We start from the raw sequence: 27673 nt of genomic DNA on the forward strand, positions 1-27673 counted from the left end.
TATAAATATCACATGCTGTATGTAAATGAGGCTCAAGTAGTCAACAGACATGCACAAGTAACATGCATACGGCTTACTGGAGTAGCCACGGCAACCTGGGCTGTAATCACACCTATCCAGAAATGATTGACAGCCTAGCTGTGAGCAATGACATCAGGCCCTGACTGAGCTGCTCAATCATACCTAGGCAGGCATTATTTGAGCCTGAATAGGCGTGATTATAGCCCTGAGATCCATGACTACTTCAGCAGCACACCCGACTACTTAAAGGGGTACTCCGGTGAAAACCTTTTTTCTTTAAAATCAACTGGTGGCAGAAAGTTTAACATATTTGTAAATTACTTCCATTAAAAAATCTTAATCCTTCCTGTACTTATTAGCTGCTGAACACTACAGAGGAAATTCTTTTCTTTTTGGAATGCTCTCTGCTGACATTATTATAATAATAATAACGCTTTATTTATTGTTGTCCTTAGTGGGATTTGAACCCAAGGCCCCAGCACTGCAAGGCAGCAGTGCTAACCACTGAGCCACCATGCTGCCCTTAGCATACATCTGCTATGCATGGTTGCTAAAATGGACAGAGATGTCAGCAGAGAGCACTGTGTTCGTGATGTCATTAGTGTTCCAAAAAAAAGGAATTTCCTCTGTAGCATTCAGCAGCTAGTAAGTACTGGAAGGATTAAGATTTTTTAATAGAAGTAATTTACAAATATGTTTAACTTTCTGCCACCAGTTGATTTAAAAGAAAAAAGGTTTTCACCGGAGTACCCCTTTAGGCCTAATTTACATACCGGCCCTCATTTACTATTGCAATTAATTCTGTCTGCGGCAGATTTTGCACCAGAATTGAAAAAACCCTGACTAACTCTTCATTTTGACTCTCCAAGAAAACACGAAAAAGGGGCGTGGCCGCCGGGAAAAGGGCGTCTTCCCGACATTTTCACAAAAGCCCAACATATTTACTAAGATTTCCACATAAAATGTGGTGGATTTGAGCTGAGGAAAACCCTACAGATCAGAACATGTGTAAAAAAAGCAAAGTGTAGGGAAAGTGGTAAATGTAGGGAAACCTTAGTAAATACCGTGGAAAATAAATTGTAGGGAATTAAAACCCACAAAGAAACCTACACAACACTCTTAGTAAATGAGGGACAATGGGGGAGATTTATCAAAACCTGTGCAGAGGAAAAGTTTCCCAGTTGCCCATAGCAACCAGATTGCTTCTTTCATTTTTAACAAGACCTCTACAAAATGAAAGAAGCGATCTGATTGGTTGCTATGGGCAACTGGACAACTTTTCCTCTGCACAGGTTTTGATAAATCTCCCCCAATGTGTGTGAAATTTATTAGTTGTTTTCTCCATATTTACAGATGTGCCTGCAGACATCCAGGCATGGTAGGACACATGATATTAACCTCTTATGTGTTGCCACTTGTAATATAAGTTGAAACTTTGTGACAAGTTTAAAATGACCTTTGGCATGTTGTAATCGCATCAGGTGTCACATCAAGGGAACATGCCATAACTTTCATGCTACCCAACCCACAAGTCATTGGGGCAGTCCCTGGTGGCTTCTTCCCACCCTGCCAGCCTTGATTAATAGAGGTCTTCCTGTTTAGTATAGGAAAAATCTATCAATTAAGGCGGTGGGATGGGGAGAAGCCACCAGGGGCCTATTTAATGACTCCTGATTCAGGAAGCATAAAAGTGATGATGATGATCTGTCGTTACTGAATTTATACTGAACAATGGTCTGTTTTCCATTTGGTCTATTGGAAATAAAAGGTATGAAAGTGTAGGCAGAAGACGACACAGAAGCCATAGAGCATTATGGTGAACAAGAACACTAGCAATGGAGATCCTTTATTGGCAAGATTTAAATATTGTCCTCAATTGAAAAACTTTGTTTTCAATAACTTACTTGAAGAAAGGAAACAATACTTACCAAAAAATGGATAAAAATGCATTTTGCTGCATTATGTCTACACAATTGTACAGAAATACCTGATAAAACAGTGTTAGTATTCAGTTATTTTACATAAAACATCCATAAACAAATGAACTTGCACCTCAAAACTTAGAGGTTAAATATCTATCTGAAGGTGTTATTCCCTTCCAAGACCAGATACTTTATCCAAGTCATTTTCTTGTTCATTCACAACACACGCTGAGTCTTTCTACTTTAGGTACAAGGAGATGCTGCTACATCACACAACATGATATCAATTGGTCTTGGAGAGTTTTTGGAGAAATGGTGCTAATGTTAAAGCAATGTCGTCGGAAGATTACTGTTCTGCCACCTAAGGCAAGTAGTTTTGGAATGCTTATATAAATGACTGGATTGACTAAACCGTTTTCCACATTTCAGGCAGGCATACGGTTTCTCACCGGTATGTACTCTGATGTGCTTTTTACAGTCTGTTAAAGTCAGGAAGGTTTTACAACATATTTTACAGGCATATTTCCGGGCACCCTCTACCACCAGCACATTATGCTCAGAGAGAGCTTTCTTACACTTGGAAAGAACATCTGCAGAAGCCCTTGTCAACTGTGGTGGACCCTGTTGAGATGTATTCCCATTGTCATATGAGGAATTTGACCCATTCATCATCAGTTGAGAGTTGGAAGCGTTATCCTGTAGCTGAGTACTCCGTACTGATGTAACAACAGGCATTTTGGGGGCAATACGGCGATAATTTGGAAAATTGAAAGCGCGGCCCCTAACGTTTCCCATGATCGATCTTGACATTGAGTGAAGTCCTAATCCAGACCTTGGAAAGTCCATTCCAAATGGGTCATTTCCACGGTAGTTAGAGGACTGAACACAGGGTAAAGACATTACATCCTGCATAGGACGAGCAAAATGGGAATCTGGCCCATCACCGAAAGGATTATCCATGTGAGACATAACAGAAGAATGACCACTGGGTCCAGACTCGGGGCTCACAAGGTAGGACACCTCTCCATCCATTCTACAATCACTGGTTGTATTGGGAAGGTTATCATCACTGTTCTGACTTAAGCTGAGGTTGCCATTTCTGTTCTTATTTAGAAAGTTAGAAATACTGAAGGAGGATTTGTGCTCTAAGCTAGCTGTTACATCTAAAATATGGATATCTCCCACCCTATCAGTACTAGACTGAGGGTCAGAGAAACTCCGATCACTGCTTTCTGGGCTCAGTTCTATCTTTTCACCACTTGCAACACCTTCTACTTCAACAGGCTCACTTCCCTCTGCTTGGGATGTGACATCGCTTACCTCATCTTGTGGCTCTGGGGAGCTCAGAGGCTCAGATTTTACAATAACTCTCATATGGTCTTTTTCGTCCAATGTAATTTCACGAGTCTCTGAAGTATACATTGCTTTATCACAAGAGGACTCTTGCCCATAGCCTGTTTCAACAGATTGTGTCTGGGATGCCATTGAAATAATATTTTCCCCACCATTGTCAGACTGGCTGGGCACTTGTGTGTCTTCTTGGTTACTGTACGACTGATCAAATAGGATAGTGCCATCATCCTGGTTGTCATTGGCGGAATCAGATTTCATATTGTCTGTTATTTTGATAGAATCAGGAGAAAAATATTCTTCACGTGAATTTACCATCGATTGGACACTTTCATTAGTAACATCTGTTATGAGGCATTCTTCAATAGAGGTCCTCATGCGTTGTCTTGCCCTTTCTTCAGAGGTTTGCTTTCTTTTATGAAGCCTTCTTATCGGAAATGTGGCCCTTTGCTCCACCATACCACTACGGACGGAGGAGCTCATGGAGTTCTGTTGCTGCTGTGACTGCTCTTCATTGCTTTGGTTGGAATTTAAGGCAGAACTAACTATGCTCAATCCCAGTTGTTGAAGCATGAACGATCTCTGCATTCTCACACTCTGCTCCTGAGACCTCTCATTTGGAGAAGAGATGGGCAATGTTCTTGTAGTGAGATAATGTTTGCATGCTTTTACTACTGAATTCAGATGGAGGTGAGATGCTGCCAGTAGAACATCCATCACATTGCTCTCTCCAAGCATAAGAGTGGACGTATACATCATATCGATCAGAGCGGCAAAGGCTTCAGACGTTACCACCTCACTGTCCAGTTGGATCATGTTCATACTTTGGTCACCCTCTGCAACAGTGAACAGAGCACGGAAATGGGTACTGCATGCGGCCAACACTGAGCGGTGAGCTTTAAAGTGTCTACTGCCCACGACTATTACACAGTCACAAAGCTGTCCCTGGAGCCGCTGGTAGTTAAGCTGCTGAAATGTCTGTTCAAAATGTCCAGGAAAATCCATGGTCCTAGAAAGAGAAATGCAAAGTCAGTACATTGGTATAGGCTACATGCACATTTTGAAGAAACATTTTGGTTCATACACCCAATGGCTTTTCAGGAAACCCGCTGCTAGTAATAGCGTGTGAACGCACCCTTAAATAGGTTCCTGTCCCCCCAAGCTAATTTCTCTAGATCAGACGACATGTATTGTCAATTGTAATGCTCAGAGTACATTTCCTATCTTGCTTCATAAGATGTTAGGGTGCATTCACATCACGATTTTACCATCCTACTTCTCACAATTTTTAAATTTGAAATCGTACAAACCTGCATGCCAAGTCGTATCCATTGACTTCCATTCATTAATGATAGACAACAAATGCATCAGTTTTGATCCATCTCCGATTTTGCATGATTTAAGATCGGAGGTAAAATCGTGGTTGACCACGATTTTTCGTCCAGATTCTAAATCTGATCAAAATCGAGTCAGATTTTTTTTTTTTTATTGATGTCTATGTAAATCACATGGAATCGTGTGACTGTGCGATTCTATCTGATTAATCACACACGATTTTTTAGCATGCACGCGCAGTAGACTTCAAAAACACATACACTTAACTTTGTCATTGGCATACATTAATTTTAAAAACAGGATCAGATTTTTATTGAAAATTGGATGGAATTTTCATCTGTACGATTTTTGGATACGATTTTAAAATCGGATAGCAAAGAAATTTTGTATACGACTTTTTGCAATCCGATTTCGTCCGATTTTACGGTCCGATAATCGGATGGTTAAATCGTAATGTGAACCTAGCCTTAGTGATTTTAGGATCTTTGCTTCTGATGTGTAGCAACTGTGATTTTTTTTTTTAGTTTATGCAAGAGAATTTTATTGAAACTTAAAAAAGATACACAGTAGGAACAATACCATATGAAGTGAAAAGTACAGTATATATAGCATATGCAATTTGTCTTACAGATGCTTTTAAATATGAATGAAACAAACAACTGAAAACAAAAAATCCTTACAGACAGAGATAACCATCTGGGTTTTCAAACTAGCAAAAGATATTAATTGTACTTAGTACTGAAAACAGTCAGACAGCCAAAGCGTGCAATCTGGGATGCTAAGAAATTCGGGCACCTGTACATTAATACCTTTAGGACTCGTTCACATGAACGGATTTACTTTCAAACTCAACGCAAGCTCTCCGTGGCAAGTTTTCGGCAGCAGAATCTGCCGAAAGGAAGGTGTTATACGTCCCCCTTCCAGCTCAGTACATTTCTGTCTTTCGTACATTTTCTACTGCAGAAAATCTGAAGTGTATCTGCAACATGTGTTCCTTTCCTAAGGGAGTGTATGGATAAAATTAAGATTGCCATAGTGTTACAGAATTATATCCCACACCTGCTTTGCTTGGTGAAGAATGTACTTAGAATATATGGGGCATAAGGGGAGATTTATCAAAGCCTGGGTAGAAGAAAAGCGATGCAGTTGCCCATAGCAACCATATAGTGTCTATTTTTTTCTTTTTCAGACCTCTACAAATAAAAGAAGCTACTTGGTTGCTATGGGCAACTGGTCCACTTTTTCTCTGCACAAGTTTTGATAAATCTCCCCCATAGGGAAGACACAATTAAGGATTGATATACTGTAACTAAAATCTGATATATGCAGGGGCCTGTCGTCAGTAACCACTGCCTTTCAAGCCCTCCCAATGATGAACATGTAAGAGCTGGGTGTCCAGAACTATCATCCATCCTATTTCAAGCTATTTCAAGCCATTTTAACTATACCTCTCTGCTGCACAAAAGGCACAATAATGGATTCTATCCCTTGAAAGAGATACCGTGGTTAAAATAAGGGGGCTTGGTGGGTGATACATAAAATTTTGAGTAGCAGTATAATTTCAGCAAGATTAACCCAACCAGCCACTGATAGTGGTAATCGGGCCCATGGTGAAGTTTTCAGAAGGGCAAAAGTCTCTGTTGGCTGAAGATTCAAGGCATGACAGCCGGAAATAGGTCTGACTAGGGATGTAAGAAAAAAAAAAAAAAAAAAACGATTTGCGCGATTATCGCGATTTTTTCACTTGGCGATACTGAATCGATTCAAAATATTTTTTAATCGATTCTTTTAGGGATGTGGAATTTGTATCTCCTGACGCCCGGAACAGCATGTCCCGGGCATCAGGAGATACAAGTTCCACATTTGTGGAGCCGGGCAGGCCGGATCTGACGCGGCGGCGCTCTGGGTGTACGGAGCGGGCTCCGACTCGTGCCCGCTCCGTACTCTGCGACCCCCAGCTGATTTCAGTAGCCGGGGGCCGCTGATGCATCACCGCCGCTAATATCCAGCATGCGGTGCTCTGCATTGTGTATGGAGCGGGCTCTGGACTCCTGCCCGCTCCATACTCTGCAGCACCTGGCTGTTCTCAGTAACTGGGGGCCGTCGCTAATAGCCAGCATGCGGCGATCGCCGCAGCTGGCTATTAAAGGAGTAGTCCGGCGCGCACTTTTCTCATTTTATCCCGTCCGGGCTGCAAAATAAAAGAAAACAAACTTTCTCTTATCTGCCAACGAGCCCCCGGGGCTCCGGTACACTCCGGTACAGGTGTTCGGTCTCGGGCTGTATTCTTCTTACTTCCTGTTAGCCCGGCACGTCACACGGAGCTTCAGCCTATCACCAACCGCAGCGATGTCCCGCCTCGGCTGGTGATAGGCTGAAGCTCCGTGTGCAGTAGGGTATATCGGTCGGCTGTTAAGGGAAAAAAAGACTCAAGTGGCATAATAACGAATATGGACCAATTATAGGGGTTATCCAGCGGAAAGGGGGGGGGGGTTAGAATATAAAAACTATCTTTGCTTATCTCAAGTGTTCCAGCGGTGCCCCCGAAGTCCCGCTCCGGTCCCTGGCTGTGATCCTGTCTCTCAGAAACAGTAACGCTTGGGCCTAGAGTAAAATTGGTGCCCAGAGAGTCACACTACCCCAATAACTGGCCAAGACAGGACACCGCTGTGGCAAGGGATCTGAAGAGCAAGACACTGGAGGCACCGCGGGAACGCTGGAGGTACTTAACCCCTTAAGGATGCAGGGTGTACCTGTACGCCCTGAGCCCGCTCCCCTGCTATGACGGCCTAACCCCTTAGAAGCCGTGATTAAAGTTGAGTGCGGCATCTAAAATGAAAAAAAAAATCCATCCTCGGCAGCTCAGCGGAGCTGATTAGGACCACCGCGGTAAAACCGCGCCATCCCGGATCAGCTGAGAGGACAGCGGGAGGGCCCTTACCTGCCTCCTCACTGTCCGATCAGTGCTCATGGAGGCAGTACCTCAGCAGCCTGGAGCATTCCAGCACTGATAACACTGATCAATGCTATACTATGCTATGGCATAGCATTGAACAGTGTATGCATTCTAACGATTGCATATAATAGTCCCCGATGGGGACTATAAAATGGTGTAATAAAAGTATTTAAAAAAAAAAAAAGGTGATAAATGATAGTTAACCCATTCCCTAATAAAAATTTGAATCACCCCCCCCCCCCTTTTCCCCATTTAAAAAAAATTCTAAATATGTAAACAAAAACAAACATTCATACAGTCATGGCCGTACATGTTGGCACCCCTGAAATTTGAAAATGAAGTATTTCTCACAGAAAAGGATTGCAGTAACACATGTTTTGCTATACACACCTTTATTCCCTTTGTGTGTATTGGAACTAAATCAAAAAAGGGATTGAAAAAAAGCAAATTGGACATAATGTCACCAAACTCCAAAAATGGGCTGGACAAAAATGAAAGTGAAAGTAAAGTGATCTTTACTGTGGCAACCACTAGGAAGGCCAAACTGCAACTCTCAGCATGCCCAGACAGCCAAAGGCTGTCTGGGCATGCTGGGAGTTGTAGTTTTGCAACATCTGGAGGGTCACAGTTTGGAGACCACTGTTACAGTGATGCCCAAACGGTAGCCCTCCAGATGTTGCCAAACTACAACTCTCAGCATGCCTAGACTGCCCAGGCATGCTGGGAGTTGTGATTCTATAACGTCTGTCCCTTCAGATTTTGCAATTTTCATTACATTTTTTGAAAATTGCTGCTCTACTTTGAAGCCTTCAAATTTTTTCAAAAATAAAAAATATGTCCATTTTATGATGCCAACATAAAGTGGACATATTGTATTTGTGAAGAAAAATAAAATTTATTGGGAATATCCATTTTCCTTACAAGTAGAGAGCTTCAAAGTCAGAAAAATGCTAAATTTTCATGAAATTTGGGGATTTTTCACCAAAAAAGGATGCAAGTAACGCCGAAAATTTACCACCAAAATAAAGTAGAATATATGTCACGAAAAAACAATCTCAGAATCAGAATATTCGGTAAAACCGTTTTCGCGTTATTAATTCGGAATTGAGAACCAAAATTGTGGAAAAATATCTCAAGATTACAAGTCCATCTCCAGAGATCTAGATTTGCCTTTGTCCACAGTGCGCAACATTATCAATAAGTTTGCAACCCATGGCACTGTAGCTAGTCTCCCTGGGCATGGATGGAAAAGAAAAATTGATGAAAGGTGTCAACACAGGATAGTCCAGATGGTGGATAAGCAGCCCCAAATAAGTTCCAAAGATATTCAAGCTGTCCTGCAGGCTCAGGGAGCATCAGTGTCAGCGCAAACTATCCGTCGACATTTAAATGAAATGAAACGCTATGGCAGGAGACCCAGGAGGACCCCAGTGATGACACAGAGACATAAAAAAAGCAAGACTACATTTTGCCAAAATGAACTTGAGTAAGCCAAAATCCTTCTGGGAAAACATCTTGTGGACAGGTGAGACCAAGATAGAATTTTTTGGTAAAGCACATCATTCTACTGTTTAATGAAAACAGAATGAGGCCTACAAAGAAAAGAACACAGTACCTACAGTGAAATATGGTGGCGGTTCAATGTTGTTTTGGGGTTGTTTTGCTGCCTTTGGCACTGGGTGCCTTGAATGTGTGCAAGGCATCATGAAATCTGAGGATTCCCAACTGATTTTGGGTCGCACCCAGGGTCAGAAAGCTGAGCTGATTTTGCATCTGAGATCTTGGGTCTTCCAGCAGGACAATGACCCCAAACATATACGTCAAAAAGCACCCAGAAATGGATGGCAACAAAGCACTGGAAAATTCTGAAGTGGCCAGCAATGAGTCCAGATCTAAATCCCATTGAACACCTGTGGAGAGATCTTAAACTTGCTATTGGGAAAAGGTGCCCTTCCAATAAGAGAGACCTGGAGCAGTTTGCAAAGGAAGAGTGGTCCAACATTCCAGCTGGGAGGTGTAAGAAGCTTATTGATGGTTATAGGAAGCAACTGATTTCAGTAATTTTTTTCCAAAGGGTGTGCAACCAAATATTAAAGGGGTATTCCGGGCAAAAACCATCTTATCCCCTATCCAAAAGGATAGAGGATAAGATGTCTGATCACGGGGGGCCCGCTGCTGGGATCCTCCCGGCATTCTCCCTGCAGCACCCGCGGGGCTGCGTCTCCAGTCACGCCCTCTCCCACAGACATGAATGGTGGGGGTGTGGCGTGACGGACGGAAACCTGGAGGTTTCCAAAACTGGAGACGCAGCTCCCGCATAGAATGCGAGTGATGCAGGGAGATCGTGGGGGTCGCAGAATACCCCTTCAAGTTAAGGGTGCCAATAATTTTGTCCAGACCATTTTTGGAGTTTGGTGTGACATTGTGTCCAATTTCCTTTTTTCAAATCAGGGTTGCCCACATTTACGGCCATGACTGTATGTGGTATCACCCCGTGCGTAAATGTCCAAAAAATTTAACATTAATTGAACCGCACCTTCAATGGCGTATACGTTGAAAAATACTGTAGTCCAAAATTGTGTATTTCTGGTCATTTTGTATACACCCCAAAAAATAAATAAAATAAAAAGGATAAAAAGCTATCAAAACAAAAAATGGAACAGCTAAAAACTACAGACCACAGCACAAGAAATCAGCCTTCACACATCCCCGTATAAGAAAAAAAAAAAAAAAAAGTTATAGGGTCATTAGGGGACATTTTCAAACATGTTTTAACATTTTTTCCCACAAATAATTTTTTTGGGGGGTTTTTCTGTAAATATTGTGCTGAAATGACTGATGTCATTACAAAGTAAATGTAGCACATAAAACAAGCCTTTATATAGAAAAAACAAAAATGCAATAATGGAAAAACCCTGAGTCCTTAAGGGGTTAAAGGTATCATGTTTACATTTTGGATGGAAGGACTGGGGTCCACAAGGTACAAAATCCTATCACCTGAATATATAAACCCCCTTTATGTAGTCCTTGTGTATTCGGTTCTGACAAAGCCACTCCACAAGGGGTTCCAATGCATAGGGCATAGAATAAAGAGGATAGGGGCACCTGTCTGGTGACACAACACAAAGGAACGGCCTCAGCCAGCCATTAACTTGCACCGGGAAGTGGGCGCATGGCATAGTAGCAGTTGGGTTTCAGTATCAGGCGGATGTGTCTATTAAAAAGGTAAGAAGTATTTGAACCATTTTAAAAATTTGGTCCAAAGCTGAAGGACTCCAACACAGCCAAAAGATAATTCATTGTTGCCTTTGGAAAGCGAAGTCATTTCATTTTTGCTTTGGTTTTGCTTATCATACTACCAAGGGGAGTTGGTAAATTTGGTGCACATAAGCAAAAAACAATAAATCACTTCAGAACACCATTTTTTTTCCTCCTCTAAGACTGTTTTTCAGAATGTTCATGTCAATTTGAAATCGAGATATGAGTAGCAACTGAGATATCATCATGTGTATGTTACAGATTAGATGTACAGAATCTCGTACCATCATTTTAATGATGTGTATCAATCTAGCATATACTTAACCATCTGTGAAGCAGGGGCAGCTCTGACACTTAGGGGAAGGAGACCAGTAAGTTTTCTTTCTTCCGAGGAAAAGATGACCAGTTGCCCATAGTAACCAATCAGATTGTGTCTTTTCTCTTTCAGAGGCATTGGTAAAAAAATAAAAATTAAAAAGGGGTACTCCGATGCTCAGCGTTTGGAACAAACTGTTCCGAATGCTGGAGCCGGGAGCTCATGACGTCACTGCCCGCCCCCTCAACGCAAGTCTATGGGAGGGAGTGTGACAGCCGTCACGCCCCCTCCCATAGACTTGCATTAAGGGGGAGGGGCGTGATGTCATGAGGGGGCGGGGCTATGACATCACGAGCTCCCGGCTCCAGCATTTGGAACAGTTTGTTCCAAACGCTGAGCATCGGAATAACCCTTTTATTTTTTATTTTTTTTACCAATGCTTCTGAAAAGATAAAAGAAGCAATCTGATTGGTTACTATGGGCCACTGGTCATCTTTTCCTCTGAAGAAAGAAAACCTAATGTCAGGCACTGCTTATGCCAAAGAAAATGGATTGTAAGTCAGGAGTAATGTTCGAATCCAAAGTGGACTTGATTATTTGCAGTACAATAAAAGGATAGACGCATTTATTTTGGCTATCTTATAGAGACTTCTATCTGTGTGGACCCCTAAGCAGGGTCAGTGAACACCAGGGTAATACACAAGGTACTGTCCTCCAGTCTCTCTTTTTTTATTCTCACACAACTTTTCCTCAGCTCTTTAGTAGTCATGAGCAGCATTGCCCATATTCGAATTTGCTATATTTCGCGAATATATACAGTGACCCCCCGACCTACGATGGCCCCGACATACGATCATTTCAACATACGATGGCCTCTCAGAGGCAGCATCAACATACGATGCTTTTGTATGTCGGGGCCATCGCAAAAACGGCTATCCGGCAGTGCAGACTGCTTCATCTGCTGCCGGATAGCCGTTTACGGTGCCCCGTGTGGTCCGGTGGGTGTCACTCACCTGTCCCGGGTCTCCGGACCGTCCTCTTCGGGATCCTCTGCATTGTCGTCATCACGTCATCGTGCACACCGCCCCGTCATCCTATAGGAGCGGCGTGCGCAGCGACGTGATGACAGCGATGAAAAGACACAGCAGAGACGGTCCGGGGACGAGGAGGGCAACATCCAGGGCAGCAGTAACGGCGGGGACAGGTGAGTAATAACCTCCTAAACCAGTGGTCTTCAACCTGCGGACCTCCAGATGTTGCAAAACTACAACTCCCAGCATGCCCGGACAGCCGTTGGTTGTCCGGGCATGCTGGGAGTTGTAGTTTTCCAAAATATGGAGGTCAGCAGGTTGGAGACCACTCTCCTATGCTTTACATTGCACGGATCCCTCAACATGCGATGGTTTCAACTAACAATTGTTCATTTGGAACAGATTACCATCGTATGTTGAGGGAGCACTGTATAGACGAATATTCATCCTATTTTCGTTATATTCGCGTATTCGAGGAAGAAAACAGTGAGGGGGGTGGGAAACTTTACTATTGGTTGCTAGGGATGTTGTTGATAACCTCTGACAAGTGTATTTGCATCATTCTAATTGGCCCACAAGTGAAAAGGAATATGCAAATATTCACATATGCGAATATACGCATATGGAATATTCACATATGCAAAAAAAGTGAATATTCGTAATTTCAAATATATAGCGAATATATTCGCGAATTTGCGATATTCACGATAAATATTCGAAATGCGATTATTCGCACCAGACACTACTCTTTTACTGAGCTGATGCCTCTTCTCTAGTCCCTGCATTGTGTAAAGTTTAAATCACATTAAGGGTACATTCACATTGGCGGATTACCTGCGGAATTTTCGCAGCGTATTTGCTGCATAAAATCTGCAGTGGATTTTGCTGCCATTGACTTCAATGCCTCTATTGACGATTTTCTGCTGACCCGTTGAAGTCATAAGTCGGATTTTCCGCAGCAAATGCACTACGGAACTTCCGCAAGTAATCCGCCCATGTGAATGTACCCTTAGGGTACGTTCACACTAGGGATCGACCGCTTATTGGTTTGGCCGATAACGTCCCCCCCGCCCCCCAGAGACCGCCGCCGCTGTTTAAATAGCCGATAACTTATACCGGAATCTCGGTATAAGTTATCGGCTATGGGCCTGAAAGGTCCCAGATTATCGGTATCAGCCCTAAAAAAACAAAAGAAAAAAAAAACATATCGGTCGATCCCTAGTTCACACGAGCTGATTTTCACAGCGGATTTCGCTGCGGATCCGCCGCTGAAGGACCCTCAGTATTCTGCCTTCACCCTCTGTATTCTGCGGCAATACGCCACTATGAGCAGACAGTGCGATGTTCGAGTCGCCACGCGCAAGTGCATTATACTCGCGGCAGCTCTCGACCTGGCTCATTGAGCAGGAGGAGCGGTCGCGATGTGTGCGAGTACATCGTTTCAGTTTGTCTGCACGTAGCGGCGTATTGCCGCTACGGACAGGCACATGTGAAGGCAGAATACAGAGGGTCCTTCAGCGGCGGATCCGCAGTGTAAAGTACGCTGTGGATCTGCTCGTGTGAACGTACCCTGTGATCTTCTGCACAGCATCAATGAATTATGCCAATAACATACCCCCCCCCCCAATCCTAAGAACACTTCTTTCAGAGCAGATGCTAAAGAAGGTTTTGCTGTATTGTAGTACAGTCAGGTCCATAAATATTGGGACATCGACACAATTCTAACATTCTTGGCTCTATACACGACCACAATGCATTTGAAATGAAATGAACAAGAAGTGCTTTAACTCCAGACTCAGCTTTAATTTGAGGGTATTTACATCCAAATCAGGTGAACGGTGTAGGAATTACAACAGTTTGCATATGTGTCTCCCACTTGTTAAGGGACCAAAAGTAATGGAACCAAATAACGATCATAAATCAAACTTTCACTTTTTAATACCTGGTTGCAAATCCTTTGCAGTCAATTACAGCCTGAAGTCTGGAACAAAGACATCACTAGACGCTGGGTTTCCTCCCTGGTGATTCTCTGCCAGCCAGTAGCCAGGCCTCTACTGCAACTGTCTTCAGTTCCTGCTTCTTCTTGGGGCATTTTCCCTTCAGTTTTGTCTTCAGAAAGTGAAATGCATGTTCAAATCGGATTCAGGTCAGGATATTGACTTGGCCATTACATAACATTCCAATCATTTCCCTTAACCTCTTAAGGACCCAGGACATATGGGTACGTCCTGGGTCCCGGTCCTGCAATATAACGCGGGGTCACACGGTGACCCCACATCATATCGAGCCGGGACCCGCCTCTAATAGAGCGTGGCACTGATCGCGGTGCCGCGCACTATTAACCCTTTAGCTGCGCGCTCAAAGCTGCGCGCTCAAAGGCTAAAAACGAAAGTAAAAGTGCCCGGCTAGCTCATGGAGCTGTTCGGGTTCGCCGCGGAATAATCGCGGCATCCCGAACAGCTGTAGCACAGGAGGAGGTCTTCTTAACTTCTCCTGCGCTGTCCGATCGCCGAATGAATGCCTGAGATCCAGGCTTGAGCAATCAATCGCCGAAAACACTGATTGATCCATTCCTATGGAGATGAATCAATCAGTGTAAAAGATCAGTGAATGCAATGTTATAGCCCCCTATAGGAGCTATACTATTGCATAAGAAAAGTGTAAAAAAATCATTAACCCTTTCAATTATCCCTTCCCCTAATAAAAGTTTGAATCACCCGGCATTTCCAAGAATAAAAAAAACACAGTGTAAATAAAAATAAACGTGTGGTATCACCGCATACGGAAATGTCCGAATTATAAAAATATACCGCTTTTTAAACCCCACGTTCAATGGCGTACGCGCAAAAAAATTCCAAAGTCCAAAATAGCGCATTTTTGATCAGAACAAAAATGGTACCGCTAAAAACTTCAGATCACGGCGCAAAAAATGAGCCCTCATAGCGCCCTGAACACAGAAAAATAAAAAAAGTTCCAGGGGTCAGAAGATGACATTTTAAACGTATAAATTTTCCTACATGTATTCATGATTTTTTCTGAAGTGATACAAAATCAAACCTATACAAGTAGGGTATCATTTTAACTGTATGGACCTACAGAATAAAGATAAGGTATCATTTTTGCCGAAAAATGTACTGCGTAAAAACGGAAGCCCCCAAAACTTACAAAAGTGTTTTTTCATCAATTTTGTCGCACATTGATTTTTTCCCCGTTTCACCGTAGATTTTTGGGTAAAATGACTAGTGTCATTACAAAAAATACGCCATCATATAGAATTTTAGGTGAAAATTTTAAAGAGTTATGATTTTTTAAAGTTAAGGAGGAAAAATTGAAAATGAAAAAACGGAAAAAGCCCGGGTCCTTAAGGGGTTAAGGACGCAGGGCGTACCTGTACGCCCTTGCGCCCGGTATAGAACGCAGGGTCCCGCCGTGACCCCGCGTCATACCGGGTCGGTCCCGGCGGCTAAGGATAGTCGAGACCCTGGGCTAATAGCGTGCAGCGCTATTAACCCTTTAGACGTGGCAATCAAAGTTGATCGCCGCGTCTCAAATGAAAGTAAAAGCTTCCCGGCAGCTCAGTCGGGCTGATCGGGACCATCACAATAAAATCGCGATGTCCCGATCAGCTAGCATGCGAGCAGAGGTCCCCTCACCTGTCTCCGTCGCGTCCGATTGGTGATTGATTGCTCCAAGTCTGAGATTCAGGCTTGAGCAATGGACCACCTATAACACTAATCAATGTTAAGCTATGGCTTTGCGGTGAACAGTGTAAAAGATCAGTGTGTGCAGTGTTATAGCCCCCTATGGGAGCTATAGCACTGCAAAAAAAAAAAAAAAAAAAAGTTAAGGTCATTTAATCCTTTCTCTAATAAAAGTTTGAATCACCCCCCTTTTCCCATAAAAACATATGTCAGAATGATAAAAATATGTTGTTAATAAAACCGCAAGGTCAATGGTGTACGCGCAAAAAAATTCCCAAGTCCAAAATAGCGTATTTTTGGTCACTTTTTATATCATGAAAAAATTAATAAAAAGCGATCAAAAAGTCCAATCAATACTCAAACCGGCCCGTATGCGGAAAAATAAAAAAAGTTATAGGGGTCAGAAGATGAGAATTTTTTACCTATAAATTTTCCTACATGTATTTGATTTTTCAGAAGTAAGACAAAATCAAACCTATATAAGTAGGGTATAATTTTAACCGTATGGACCTACAGAAAGAGAAGGTGTTATTTTTACAGAAAAATGCACTGTGTAGAAACGGAAGCCCCCAAAAGTTACAAAACGGCATTTTTTTCTTCAATTTTGTCGCACAATGAATTTTTTTTCCGTTTCACTGTGGATTTTTGGGTAAAATGACCAATGTCACTGCAAATTAGAATTGGTGGTGCAAAAAATAAGCTATCATATGGATTTTCATGTGCAAAATTGAAAGCGTTATGATTTTTAGAAGGTGATGAGGAAAAGATGAAAATGCAAAAACGGAAAAACGCTGAGTCCTTAAGGGATTAATAAACTCTTTGGTTGCTTTTGCAGCATGCTTTGGGTCATTGTCCATCTGCAATGCGAAGTGCCATCCAATGAGTTCTGAAGCATTTTGCTGAATATGAGCAGATATCATCGCCCAAAACACTTCAGAATTCATCCTGCTGCTTTTGTCAGCAGTCACATCATCAATAAATACAAGAGATCCAGTTCCATTGGCAGCCATACATGCCCACTATGCCATGACACTACCACCACCATGCTTCACTGATGAGGTGGGATGCTTAGGATCATGTTCCTTTCCTTCTCCATACTCCATCCCATCACTCTGGTACAAGTTGATCTTGGTCTCATCTGTCCATAGGATGTTGTTCCAGAACTGCCTTGCCTTCCTGTTTTTGAGGCTCACCAATGGTTTCCATCTTGTGGGGAACCCTCTGTATTCAGTCTGATGAAGTCTCCTCTTGATTGTTGACTTTGACACACATACGTCTACCTCCTGGGGAGTGTTCTTGATCTGGCCAACTGTTGTGAAGGGGGTTTTCTTCACCAGGGAAAGAATTCTTCGTTCATCCTCCACAGTTGTTTTCCTTGGTCTTCCGGGTCTTTTGGTGTTGCTGAGCTCCCTGGTGCATTCGTTCTTTTTTTAAGAATGTTCCAAACAGTTGTTTTGGCCACGCCTAATGTTTTAGCTAGGGATGTCCCGATTCCATCTTTTTTTTAAATTATTTTTTTTTTTTTAAAGACCGAGTACAAGTACCGATACTTTAATTCTAGCACTCACCGATACCAATTACAAGTACTTTTATTTTAAGGGGAATCTGACACCAAGCTGACGCGGTTTCTGGCGCTGCTTATCGTGCTGATATGTGGGTTCCTTGTTGTGTACAATGGAGGCGGCTGCTGTTGTATGAGCCAAGATTTCTCTCTTCTCCATTGGGCAGAGCAGGGAATTAGCATTGGCGGTGAGCGATTGCGCTGATGTTCACATGATGAGCAGCGATAGAAACCAGGTCAGCTGCACTATCTACATATAAATTGAAGTTAGTGCAGGTGACTCTGCTGTAAGATTGTCTTTAATAGTAGGTAGTATCCCCTTGTAGGTAGTATAGATAGTTGCAGACATTAGTAGCAGCACCCCTGTAAACAGCTGCCCCCCCCCCCCCCCGCTTTTAGACAGTGCCCCCTTGTAAACAGCAAGCCCCCCCTTGTAGACAGTGCCCACCTGGAAAACAGCAGGCCCCCCTTGTAGAAAGTGCCCCCTTGTAAACAGCAGCCCCCCCCCCCCCTTGTAAACTGCAGGGCCCCCTTGTAAAACAGCAGGTGGCCCTTTAGACAGTGCACCCCTTCTAGACAGCGCCCCACGGTAGTTGCTCACCTGCGGTTGCCGCTCCGCTACCCCGTTCTCCGGTACGCATCATGGCGCCCTATGGAGGATCATGTGACATACACGTCACTCTGCTTCCTCCATAGCGTTACACTGGGCGCAGTGGAGGAGGTGGAGGGACGTGTGTGTCACATGCTCCTCTATAGGAGACCATGATGCGGACGGAAGAACGGGGATGCAGACAGCAGAATGGGGCAGCAGAGCGGGGCATTTGACGGCTGCACTGCAGCAGGTATCGGCCTTGGTATCGGGGACATTAAACGAGTCCCTGATACCATGCAAATGCCGGGTATCGGCCCCGATACAGATACTAGTATCGGTACATCCCTAGTTTTGGCGCTCTCTCTTTGATTGGTTTGTTGTGTGTTTTCTGCCAATTAATGGTTTGCTTTACTGATAGTGACAGATCTTTGGACCTCATCTTGAGAGTTGACAGCAACAGATTCCAAATGCAAATAGCACACTTGAAATGAACTCGACCTTTTATCTGCTCAAGGTAATTGGGATAATGAGGGAATAACACACATCTGGCCATGGAACAGCTGGGAAGGCAATTGTCCCATTACTTTTGGTCCCTTAACAAGTGGGAGGCACATATGCAAACTGTTGTAATTTCTACACTGATCACCTGATTTTGATTTTAATACCCTCAAATTAAAGCTGACAGTCTGCAGTTAAAGCACATCTTTTTTGTTTCATTTCAAATCCACTGTGTTGGTGTATAGAGCCAAAAATGTTAGAATTGCGTTGATGTCCCAAGATTTATGGACCTGATTGTATATACAAGGGAAACACCTAAAATACTCCAATAATGAATTATGAAAAAAAAGCTTTGCAACTTTGCAGACTAAACCTAACAACTCAAGCAATGACTTCATGGACCTTGAGGATTACCTTACATCTTAGTACCTAGCACACAAAAAAACTGAACCAAAAGCAATGGACAGCAGGTGTACACCAGCCATGTGTGCCACCCTTCCCTTACTGCAGGGAGCAACTCTGTGATACATATACACCAATAGCACTTCAGTGTAACCTTAGACTGAAAAATGGTACACTACATGTACAGAAAAGTACCCCGTTTAAGGGCATGTTCATATGTGCAGAATTTGCAACCCATTGAAATAAATAGGTAGCAAAATCAGCTGCAGAAAATCTGAAGAAAAATACACACAGGTGAACATACCCTAAGGTTAATTTTAACATATTTGGTATAGCCGCATGCGTAAATGTCCAAACTAATACTGTTTATGATCCCGCACGGTAAACGGTAGACAATAAAAAAAAAATTTTTAAGAAACAACACCAAAAATACTGATTTTTAAACCCATTATATATGAGGGGAAAAAAAAAAGAGCGATCAAAAATTCCCATCAAAGCAAAAATGGTACCGATAAAAACTACAGATCACGGTGCAGAAAAAAATAAAACACTCACATCCCTGTATATGGAAAAACAAAACAAAAAAAAGTTATAGGGGTTAGAAAAGGACAATTTTATGCAGATGAATTTTGTTTAAAAAGTTAGAATTTTTTTACCTGTTAAAGGGGTACTCCGGTGAAAACCTTTTTTTTCTTTTAAATCAACTGGTGCCAGAAAGTTAAACATATTTGTAAATTATTTCTATAAAAAATCTTAATCCTTCCAGTACTTATTAGCTGCTGAATGCTACAGAGGAAATTCCTTTCTTTTTGGAACACTGATGATATCACGAGCACTGTCCATTTATCTCTGTCCATTTTAGCAACCGTGCATAGCAGATGTATGCTAAGGGCAGCATGGTGGCTCAGTGGTTAGCACTGCTGCCTTGCAGTGCTGGCGCCTTGGGTTCAAATCCCACTAAAGGACAACAATAAATAAATAAAGACTTATTATAATAACGTCAGCAGAGAGCACTGTGCTCGTGATGTCATCAGAGCATTCCAAAAAGAAAAGAATTTCCTCTGTCCATGTCAGGAACTGTCTGGAGCAGGGGAGGTTTGCTTTGGGGATTTGCTCCTACTCTGGACAGTTCCTGATACAGAGAGAGGTGTCAGCAGAGAGCACTGTGGTCAGATGGAAAAGAGCTACACAACTTCTTCTGGAGCATACAGCAGTTAATAAATACTGGAAGAATTGTTTTCCACCAGAGTACCCCTTTAAATGGCTTTGAAGCGAGCGCATGAGCTGCGCTCGCTTCAGAATAGTGAGTGTCGACTAATATCAGTAGCCAGATTAGCTAGCCAGGCTAGATCAGTGGATAGCATTATACAGTAAATACAATCTAATGATTGCATATCAAAGACCCCTTTGGGGACTTAAAAAGTGTAAAAAAAAAAAAGGTTTTTGAAAGAATATAAAACTCCCTCCCCCAATAAAAAAAAAAAAAATATGAAATTACCCTATATAAAACCCGCTCCCCTAATAATAAAAAAAAAAAAAAAGAAAAAAAAAGAAAGATAACCTAATTTGGTTTCGCCATGTGCGTAAAAGTCCAAATTATTAAAATATAATGTCTCTGATCCCGAACCGTAAACTGTGTAAAACAAAAAAAAATAAAAAATCACCAAACATACTGATTTTTAACCCCTTAAGGACTCATGACGTTCTCATAAGTCTTCATTTCAGAGTCCTTAAGGACTCATGACGTATGAGAACGTCATGAGCTTTCCCGGCCCCCCCGCAGCCAGCTGGAGCGGAGCCGGTGCCTGTAGAAATCGTTCAGCAGGCATCGCGGCATATCGCCCAGGGGGGTCATGATGACCCCCCATGTCGGCGATGGCCGCAGATCGCTGTACAATTCAGCCCAGCGATCTGCGGCGGATTCCGGGTCAATCGGGTCTCCAGTGACCCGGAATTACTGGCTGATCGGGGCCGTCTCTGACAGCCCCGAACAGCCATAGCCAGAAGGGGTGAGGTGGCACTGGTGCTACCTCACGATCGCCCTGATTCATCGGCCAGTTTTCCGGCCGACCAATCAGGGCACCTGCTGCGGGTGTCACTCCCGCAACCTGCTCCGCCCCTCTTCCCGAGGACGTGAGCGGGTGCGGGAAGTTGACCCCAGCTGCTAGGGACCCAGATCCCCGGCGTCCCTGTTGGGATCGGGGCCCCAGGAGCGGCGGCGAGGGACTGACCTGTGTGCCGGAGCAGCAGTTGGAGCTGAGTGACAGCCTCCTGCTGTTGCTTAACAACAGCTCCCAGCATGCAAAATGGGCATGCTGGGAGCTGTAGTCATGCAACAGCAGGAGGCAGACCACCACAACTCCCAGCATTCCCTTATGGGCATGCTGGGACTTATAGTTTTGCAACAGCTGGAGGCACATTTTTTCTATTGAAAAGTGTACCTTCAGCTGTTGTATAACTACAACTCCCAGCTTGCACAATCAGCTAAAGTGCATGCTAGTGGTTCATCTGCTGGTTGCATAACTACAACTCCCAGCATGCCCGTTGGCTGTCGGTGACTGCTGAGAGTTGTAGTTGTGCAACAGCTGAAGGCACACTGGTTGTGAAACATTGAGTTAAGTAGCAAACCAGTGTGCCTCCAGCTGTTGCATAACTACAATCCCCAGCATCCCCAGCCAAAGTAGTATGCCTCCAGCTGTTGCAAAACGACAACTCCCAGCATGCACTGAGACCGTACATGCTGGAAGTTGTAGTTTTTGCAACAGCTGGATGCCCCCCCCACCCCAATGTGAACGTACAGGGTACACTCACATGGGCGGAGGTTTAGAGTAAGTATCCGGCTGCAAGTTTGAGCTGCGGCAGAAAATTTTCTGCCGCAGCTCAAACTGCCAGCGAGAAACTACTGTGAACTGTATCCTAAATACCGTGCGACTGTACCCTAAAAACACTACACTACCACAAAAAAATGAAATAAAAAGTAAAAAACACTACATATACACATACCCCCATACAGCCCCCCCTCCCCTCCCCAATAAAAATGAAAAACTTCTGGTACGCCACTGTTTCCAAAACGGAGCCTCCAGCTGTTGCAAAACAACAACTCCCAGTATTGCCAGACAGCCACTGACTGTCCAGGCATGCTGGGAGTTTAGCAACAGCTGGAGGCACCCTGTTTAGGAATCACTGGCGTAGAATACCCCTATGTCCACCCTATGCAATCCCTAATTTAGGCCTCAAATGTGCATGGCGCTCTCACTTTGGAGCCCTATCGTATTTCAAGGCAACAGTTTAGGGCCACATATGGGGTATCGCCGTACTCAGGAGAAATTGTGTTACAAATTTTGGGGGGTATTTTCTGCTTTAACCCTTTTTAAAAATGTAAAATTTTTGGGAAACCAAGCATTTTAGGTAAAAAAATGTTTTTTACATATGCAAAAGTCGTGAATCACCTGTGGAGTATTAAGGTTCACTTTACCCCTTGTTATGTTCCCCGATGGGTCTTGTTTCCAAAATGGTATGCCATGTGTTTTTTTTTTTTGCTGTCCTGGCACCATAGGGGCTTCCTAAAGGTGACATGCCCCCCAAAAACCATTTATCGCTCCTTCCTTCTGAGCCCTCTACTGTGCCCGCCAAACACTTTACATAGACATATGAGGTATGTCCTTACTTGAGAGAAATTGGGTTTCAAATACAAGTAAAAATTTTCTCCTTTTACCCCTTGCAAAAATTCTAAAATTGGGTCTACAAGAACATGCGAGTGTAAAAAATGAAGATTGTGAATTTTCTCCTTCACTTTGCTGCTATTCCTGTGAAACACCAAAAGGGTTAACAAACTTACTGAATATCATTTTGAATACTTTTGGGGGTGCAGTTTTTATAATGGGGTCATTTGTGGGGTATTTCTAATATGAAGACCCTTCAAATCCACTTCAAACCTGAGCTGGTCCCTGAAAAATAGGGAGTTTGAAAATTTTGTGAAAAATTTGAAAATTGCTGCTGAACTTTGAAGCCCTCTGATGTCTTCCGAAAGTAAAAACATGTCAACTTTATGATGCAAATATAAAGTAGACATATTGTATATGTGAACCCAAAAAAAATTTCTTTTGAATATCCATTTTCCTTACAAGCAGAGAGCTTCAAAGTTAGAAAAATGCAAAATTTTCATTTTCTTCATCAAATTTGGGGATTTTTCACCAAGAAAGGATGCAAGTTACCACTATGTTAAAGTAGAATATGTCACAAAAAAACAATCTCGGAATCAGAATGATAACTAAAAGCATTCTCAGAATTGCAAAAAACGGCCGGGTCCTTAAGGTGAAAAAGGGCTAAGTCCTTAAGGGGTTAATCACATCATATAACAGGAAAATAAATTATAAAAGGTCATCAAAAAGTCCCATCAAGCTAAAATGGTACCAACATAAACTACAGATCATGGCACAAAAAATTCGCCCTCACACATCCTTGTATATGAAAAAAATACAAAATTAAAAGTTATAGGGGTCAGAAAGGACAATTCTATGCATATAAACTTTTGTTTAAAAAAAGTTAGCATATTTTTAACCTCTTTAGGACGCAGGGCGTAGCGAGTCGGTCCCAGCGGCTAATGAAAGCCAGGACCCTGGGCTAATAGCGTGCGGCAGCGATCATTGTGCCATGCTCTATTAACCCATTAGACGCGTTGTTCAACGTTGATCACTGCATCTAAAGAAACAAAAATACACTCACAGCAGCTCAGTCGGGCTGATCCGATTAGCTAGAACGCGAGCAGAGGGTGCCTTACCTGCCTCCAGAACGTCCAATCGGCGATTGAATGCTCCAAGCCTGAAATCCAGGCTTGAGCAATTGACCGCCGATAACACTGATCATTGCCATGTTAATGCATGGCAGTGATCTGTGTAGAAGATCAGTGTGTGCCGTGCTATAGCTACTAGAGGGGGCTAGAACACTGCAAAAAAAAAGTGTGAAAAAAATAAATAAACTTAAGATCATGTAACCCCTTCTCTAATAAAAGAATCACACCCCCATTTAAAAAATAAAAAAATAAAATGTAAATAAAAATAAACATATGTGGTATCGACACGTGCGGAAATCTCCTAAGACTTTATCCACCTTTTCCAGCTCACCGGAGCACCTGAAAACTGAACTAATTTCTGCAGGAAAAGTCATCAACCGCCGAGCCGAGAAGGTCGTGACGAATCGAATCACTGTAACTTCGCTCATCTCTAATTTTAAGTTACAAAATGGCATTTTTTTTCTACAATTTTGTTGCACGATAATTTTTTATTTTTTTTCGTTTTGCAGTGGATTTTTTGGGTAGAATTACTAACGTCACTGCAAAGAAGAATTGGTGGCACAAAACATAAGCCATAATATGGAGTTTTAGGTGCAAAATTGATAAAGTAAAAACCAAACCCCCAAAAGTTGCAAAATTGCAGTTTTCTTCTGCTTGCAAATATACATTTTTTGGTTTCGTCGTACATCTTATGGTAAAATTAAAGATGTCATTACAAAGTACAATTGGTCACGCAAAAAAACTGCCCTGATATAGGTCTGTTGGTGTAAAGAGTTATGGATTTTAAAATGAGAGGAAGAAAAAAAAAATATGCAAAAATGAAAATGGGCCATGTCCTTAAAGGGGTACACCGCCCCCAGACATCTTTTCCCCTATCTAAAGGATAGGGGATAAGATGTCTGATCGTGGGGGTCCTGCCGCTAGGGACCCCCGCAATCTCTCCTGCAGAACCCCCGTTCATGAGCTGCAAGGAGTGAAGATTGCTCCATGGCTGATGATGGGCAATACAGGGGCCGGGGAATCATGATGTCACGACCCGCCCCCTCAATGCAAGCCTATGGGAGGGAGTGTGATGGCCATCACGCCCCCTCCCATAGGCTTGCATTGAGGGGGTGGGTCATGACGTCATGATCCCCCGGCCCCTGTATTGCCCATCATCAGCCACAGACCGATCGGGGGCGCTTTGGATAGGGGATAAGATCAGGGGTGCTTTGGATAGGGGATAAGATGTCTATATATATATATATATATATATATATATATATATATATATATATATATATATATATATATGTTACCAGATGATGCTATATGCCATTTCCCATTGACTTACATCATAAAAAAGGGCCCTAATGTATCCTTTTTTGGTTACATGATCGCATGGTTGACCACATTTTGTCATACAGCAAAATTAAACAGACGTAATTAAACACAGAAAAAAAAATGTGGTGTGAACATAACCTAATGCTTTCATTAGCTACTTGGTCTCCTGTTACCTCTGCCCATCTTTCTACATGCTGGGAGTTGTAGTTTTGCAACAGCTAGAGACACATTGGAAAACACTGCTGACCAGGAGACCAAAAATCCACAGCAGGGTTGTCATGGGAGTAGCACTGCTTCTAGCAACCGGTAAGCACAGAGATCGGACCCCCACCAACCAGACACTGGTGGCACCTCCTATCCTGAGACTGGACATTTAAAAAAAAATAAAAAAAAATAAAAAAAAAGTGTGTAGTGAAACATGAATGAAGATAGACATAGTCGTGTGTGTGTATATATATATATATTAGGGGTGTAATAAAAAAATTAAAAAATTAAAATCGACTCACTTGATTATCGAGATTTTTCATTTGGCGACACTGAATCGATTCAAAATATTTTTCAATCGATCCTTTTATGTATGTTGAATTCGTATCTCCCGACGTCCGGGACATGCAGTTCCGGGCGCCGGGCATGTGAATTTTTCCGGCTCGTGCAAGCATGGCCGGACCTGATAAGCGCGGCGGCGCTCTGGGTGTATGGAGCGGGCTCTGGACTCGTGCCCGCTCCGTACTCTGCAGCCCCCGGCAGTTTTCAGTAGCCGGGGGCCGCCACTAATAGCCAGCATGCAGCGATCGCCGCGGCTGGCTATTAACTCTTTAGATTGCTGCTGTCAAAGCTGACAGCGGCGTCTAAAGGGACCTGTGAATGCTCCCTGGTGGACTAGTGGGGTGGATCGCCGAGCCGCCCCCCCCCCCCCCCCCCCCCGTAGCACGATCGCGGGTGGGTGATCCACTGTGGAGGTAGCCGGAGAGCTTACCTCTGCTTCCTGCTGTCCCGTGGCTCTGTCATTGATAAATCCTGGCTCTATCAATGGATCACAGATCAATGGAGTTCAATAGAACTCTATTCATCTGTCTGAGGAATCTAATGATTCCCCCTAAAAGTCTAATAAAGTGTATAAAAATGTTTTTTTAATAAAAGTGTAAAAGACACACATTGACCCCTTCCATATTAAAAGTTCAAATCACTTCCTATTCCTATATAAAAACACGTAAACATAGTAAAAATAAACATACTTGGTATCACTGCATGCGTAAAAATCCCAATATATAGTGTTTTCGAGACAGAATCGAGATATGTCGCGATATATCGTCTCGTAAACAGAATTGGGATATATCGTATCGTCATACATGTATCGCGATTCGTATCGCCAAATTCACACCCCTAGTGTATATATACAGTATACACATACACATCTACAAGTCTTGCCATTAGGAATTGTGACTACTATGCTATCACAAGGATCGTGATCATATACTGTAGTGTAAAATTCCCAAGCTTGGCAGCACATTACAGGTATGTATCACTGCTTGTATCCTGGAGCATGAGCAGAGATGATCCACTCATCTTCAGAAATGACAGGGCATACTATTGCAGTGGTTCCCAACCAGGGGGCCTCCAGGTGTTGCAAAACTACAACTCCCAGCATGCCCGGACAGCCAAAGGCTGTCCGGGCATGCTGGGAGTTGTAGTTTTGCAACACCTGGAGGCCCCCTGGTTGGGAAACACTGTACTAATGTCTGGAGAGGAAGAGCAGAGACAGATCCCCTTTTCCTCTCCCATCCATCGTTATTACTATGTCCTGACATTGTTTCTATGTCCTGACATTGTTTCTATGTCCTGACATTGTTTCTATGTCCTGACATTGTTTCTATGTCCTGACATTTTTGCTGGTGAGGATATAACCGTAGACAATGCTTGACAGCACTCGCTAGTGTGAACACAGCCTTAGCGCATCCTTCCGCAGCAGTGTACAGTATATACGTATGTGACAATCCTATCTACACACAGTGCACATACGAGAGATGTAAACACACAACGGAAGGGGGAGGACACCGCTCCGGCAGGGGGGCAGGAGGAACTGTCACCCAGTCACGTCTCACCTGCGTCTCAGGCCCAGGGCCTCGGTCACTCGGCGGCCTCTTTGTGTTACACGGCTCCCCCGGGTTCAGCTGCTCCTAGCCGCGGCCTCCTCCACAACCTCCGGCTACCGGACGTGACGAGCGACCCGGGGCGGGAGGGAGAGAGCCCAGCAGACAGAGGGGAGGAGAGCCGGCGGGGGGCGGGCGGAGAGTACAGACACAACCGCTCCAGACAGCGCGACCTCCTTCTCCTCCCGTGCACTGACAGCCGGGGACAATGCAGCGCCCTGATTGGTCCCCTCAGCCGGCGCCTATCGCGAGACTACACTTGTTTTCTGCACGCTACTTCACTAAATAACGGGTATAATAACAGAAGGCGCTATACCTGTCGTCGTTACCAGTCGTTTCGAGTATTAAAAAAAATCAAATAAAACCGCTACTTGGCAATGTTTAGTTTACCGCCCGCTAGGACTTCGCAACAGGTACAGCATCCTCCTGCCCCTTGAGCGCGCCTCTCTTCATCAATGGGCTCAT

The 27673-nt window shown here is 43.3% G+C and overlaps 1 protein-coding gene across 3 annotated transcripts; it reads right to left on the reverse strand.

Moving 5' to 3' along the window:
* Positions 1–1354: 1354 nt before the first annotated feature.
* On the reverse strand, positions 1355–27673 carry ZBTB5 (zinc finger and BTB domain containing 5). 3 transcript variants are annotated; one of them, XM_056518307.1, is made up of 2 exons: positions 27525–27673; positions 1355–4302 (listed from the first exon to the last, which is right to left on the reverse strand). In XM_056518307.1, exon 2 carries the CDS (start codon positions 4296–4298, stop codon positions 2268–2270), a length of 2031 nt encoding a protein of 676 aa, XP_056374282.1. In that variant the 5' UTR covers positions 4299–4302; positions 27525–27673; the 3' UTR covers positions 1355–2267. The 3 variants fall into 3 exon arrangements, with proteins under 3 accessions (XP_056374282.1, XP_056374283.1, XP_056374281.1); XM_056518308.1 differs by lacking the exon at positions 27525–27673 and adding an exon at positions 14132–14268; XM_056518306.1 differs by lacking the exon at positions 27525–27673 and adding an exon at positions 27161–27499 and having other exon boundaries at positions 1357–4302.

This window comes from Hyla sarda, chromosome 1 (assembly GCF_029499605.1).
Source record: "Hyla sarda isolate aHylSar1 chromosome 1, aHylSar1.hap1, whole genome shotgun sequence".
Taxonomy (NCBI): domain Eukaryota; kingdom Metazoa; phylum Chordata; class Amphibia; order Anura; family Hylidae; genus Hyla; species Hyla sarda.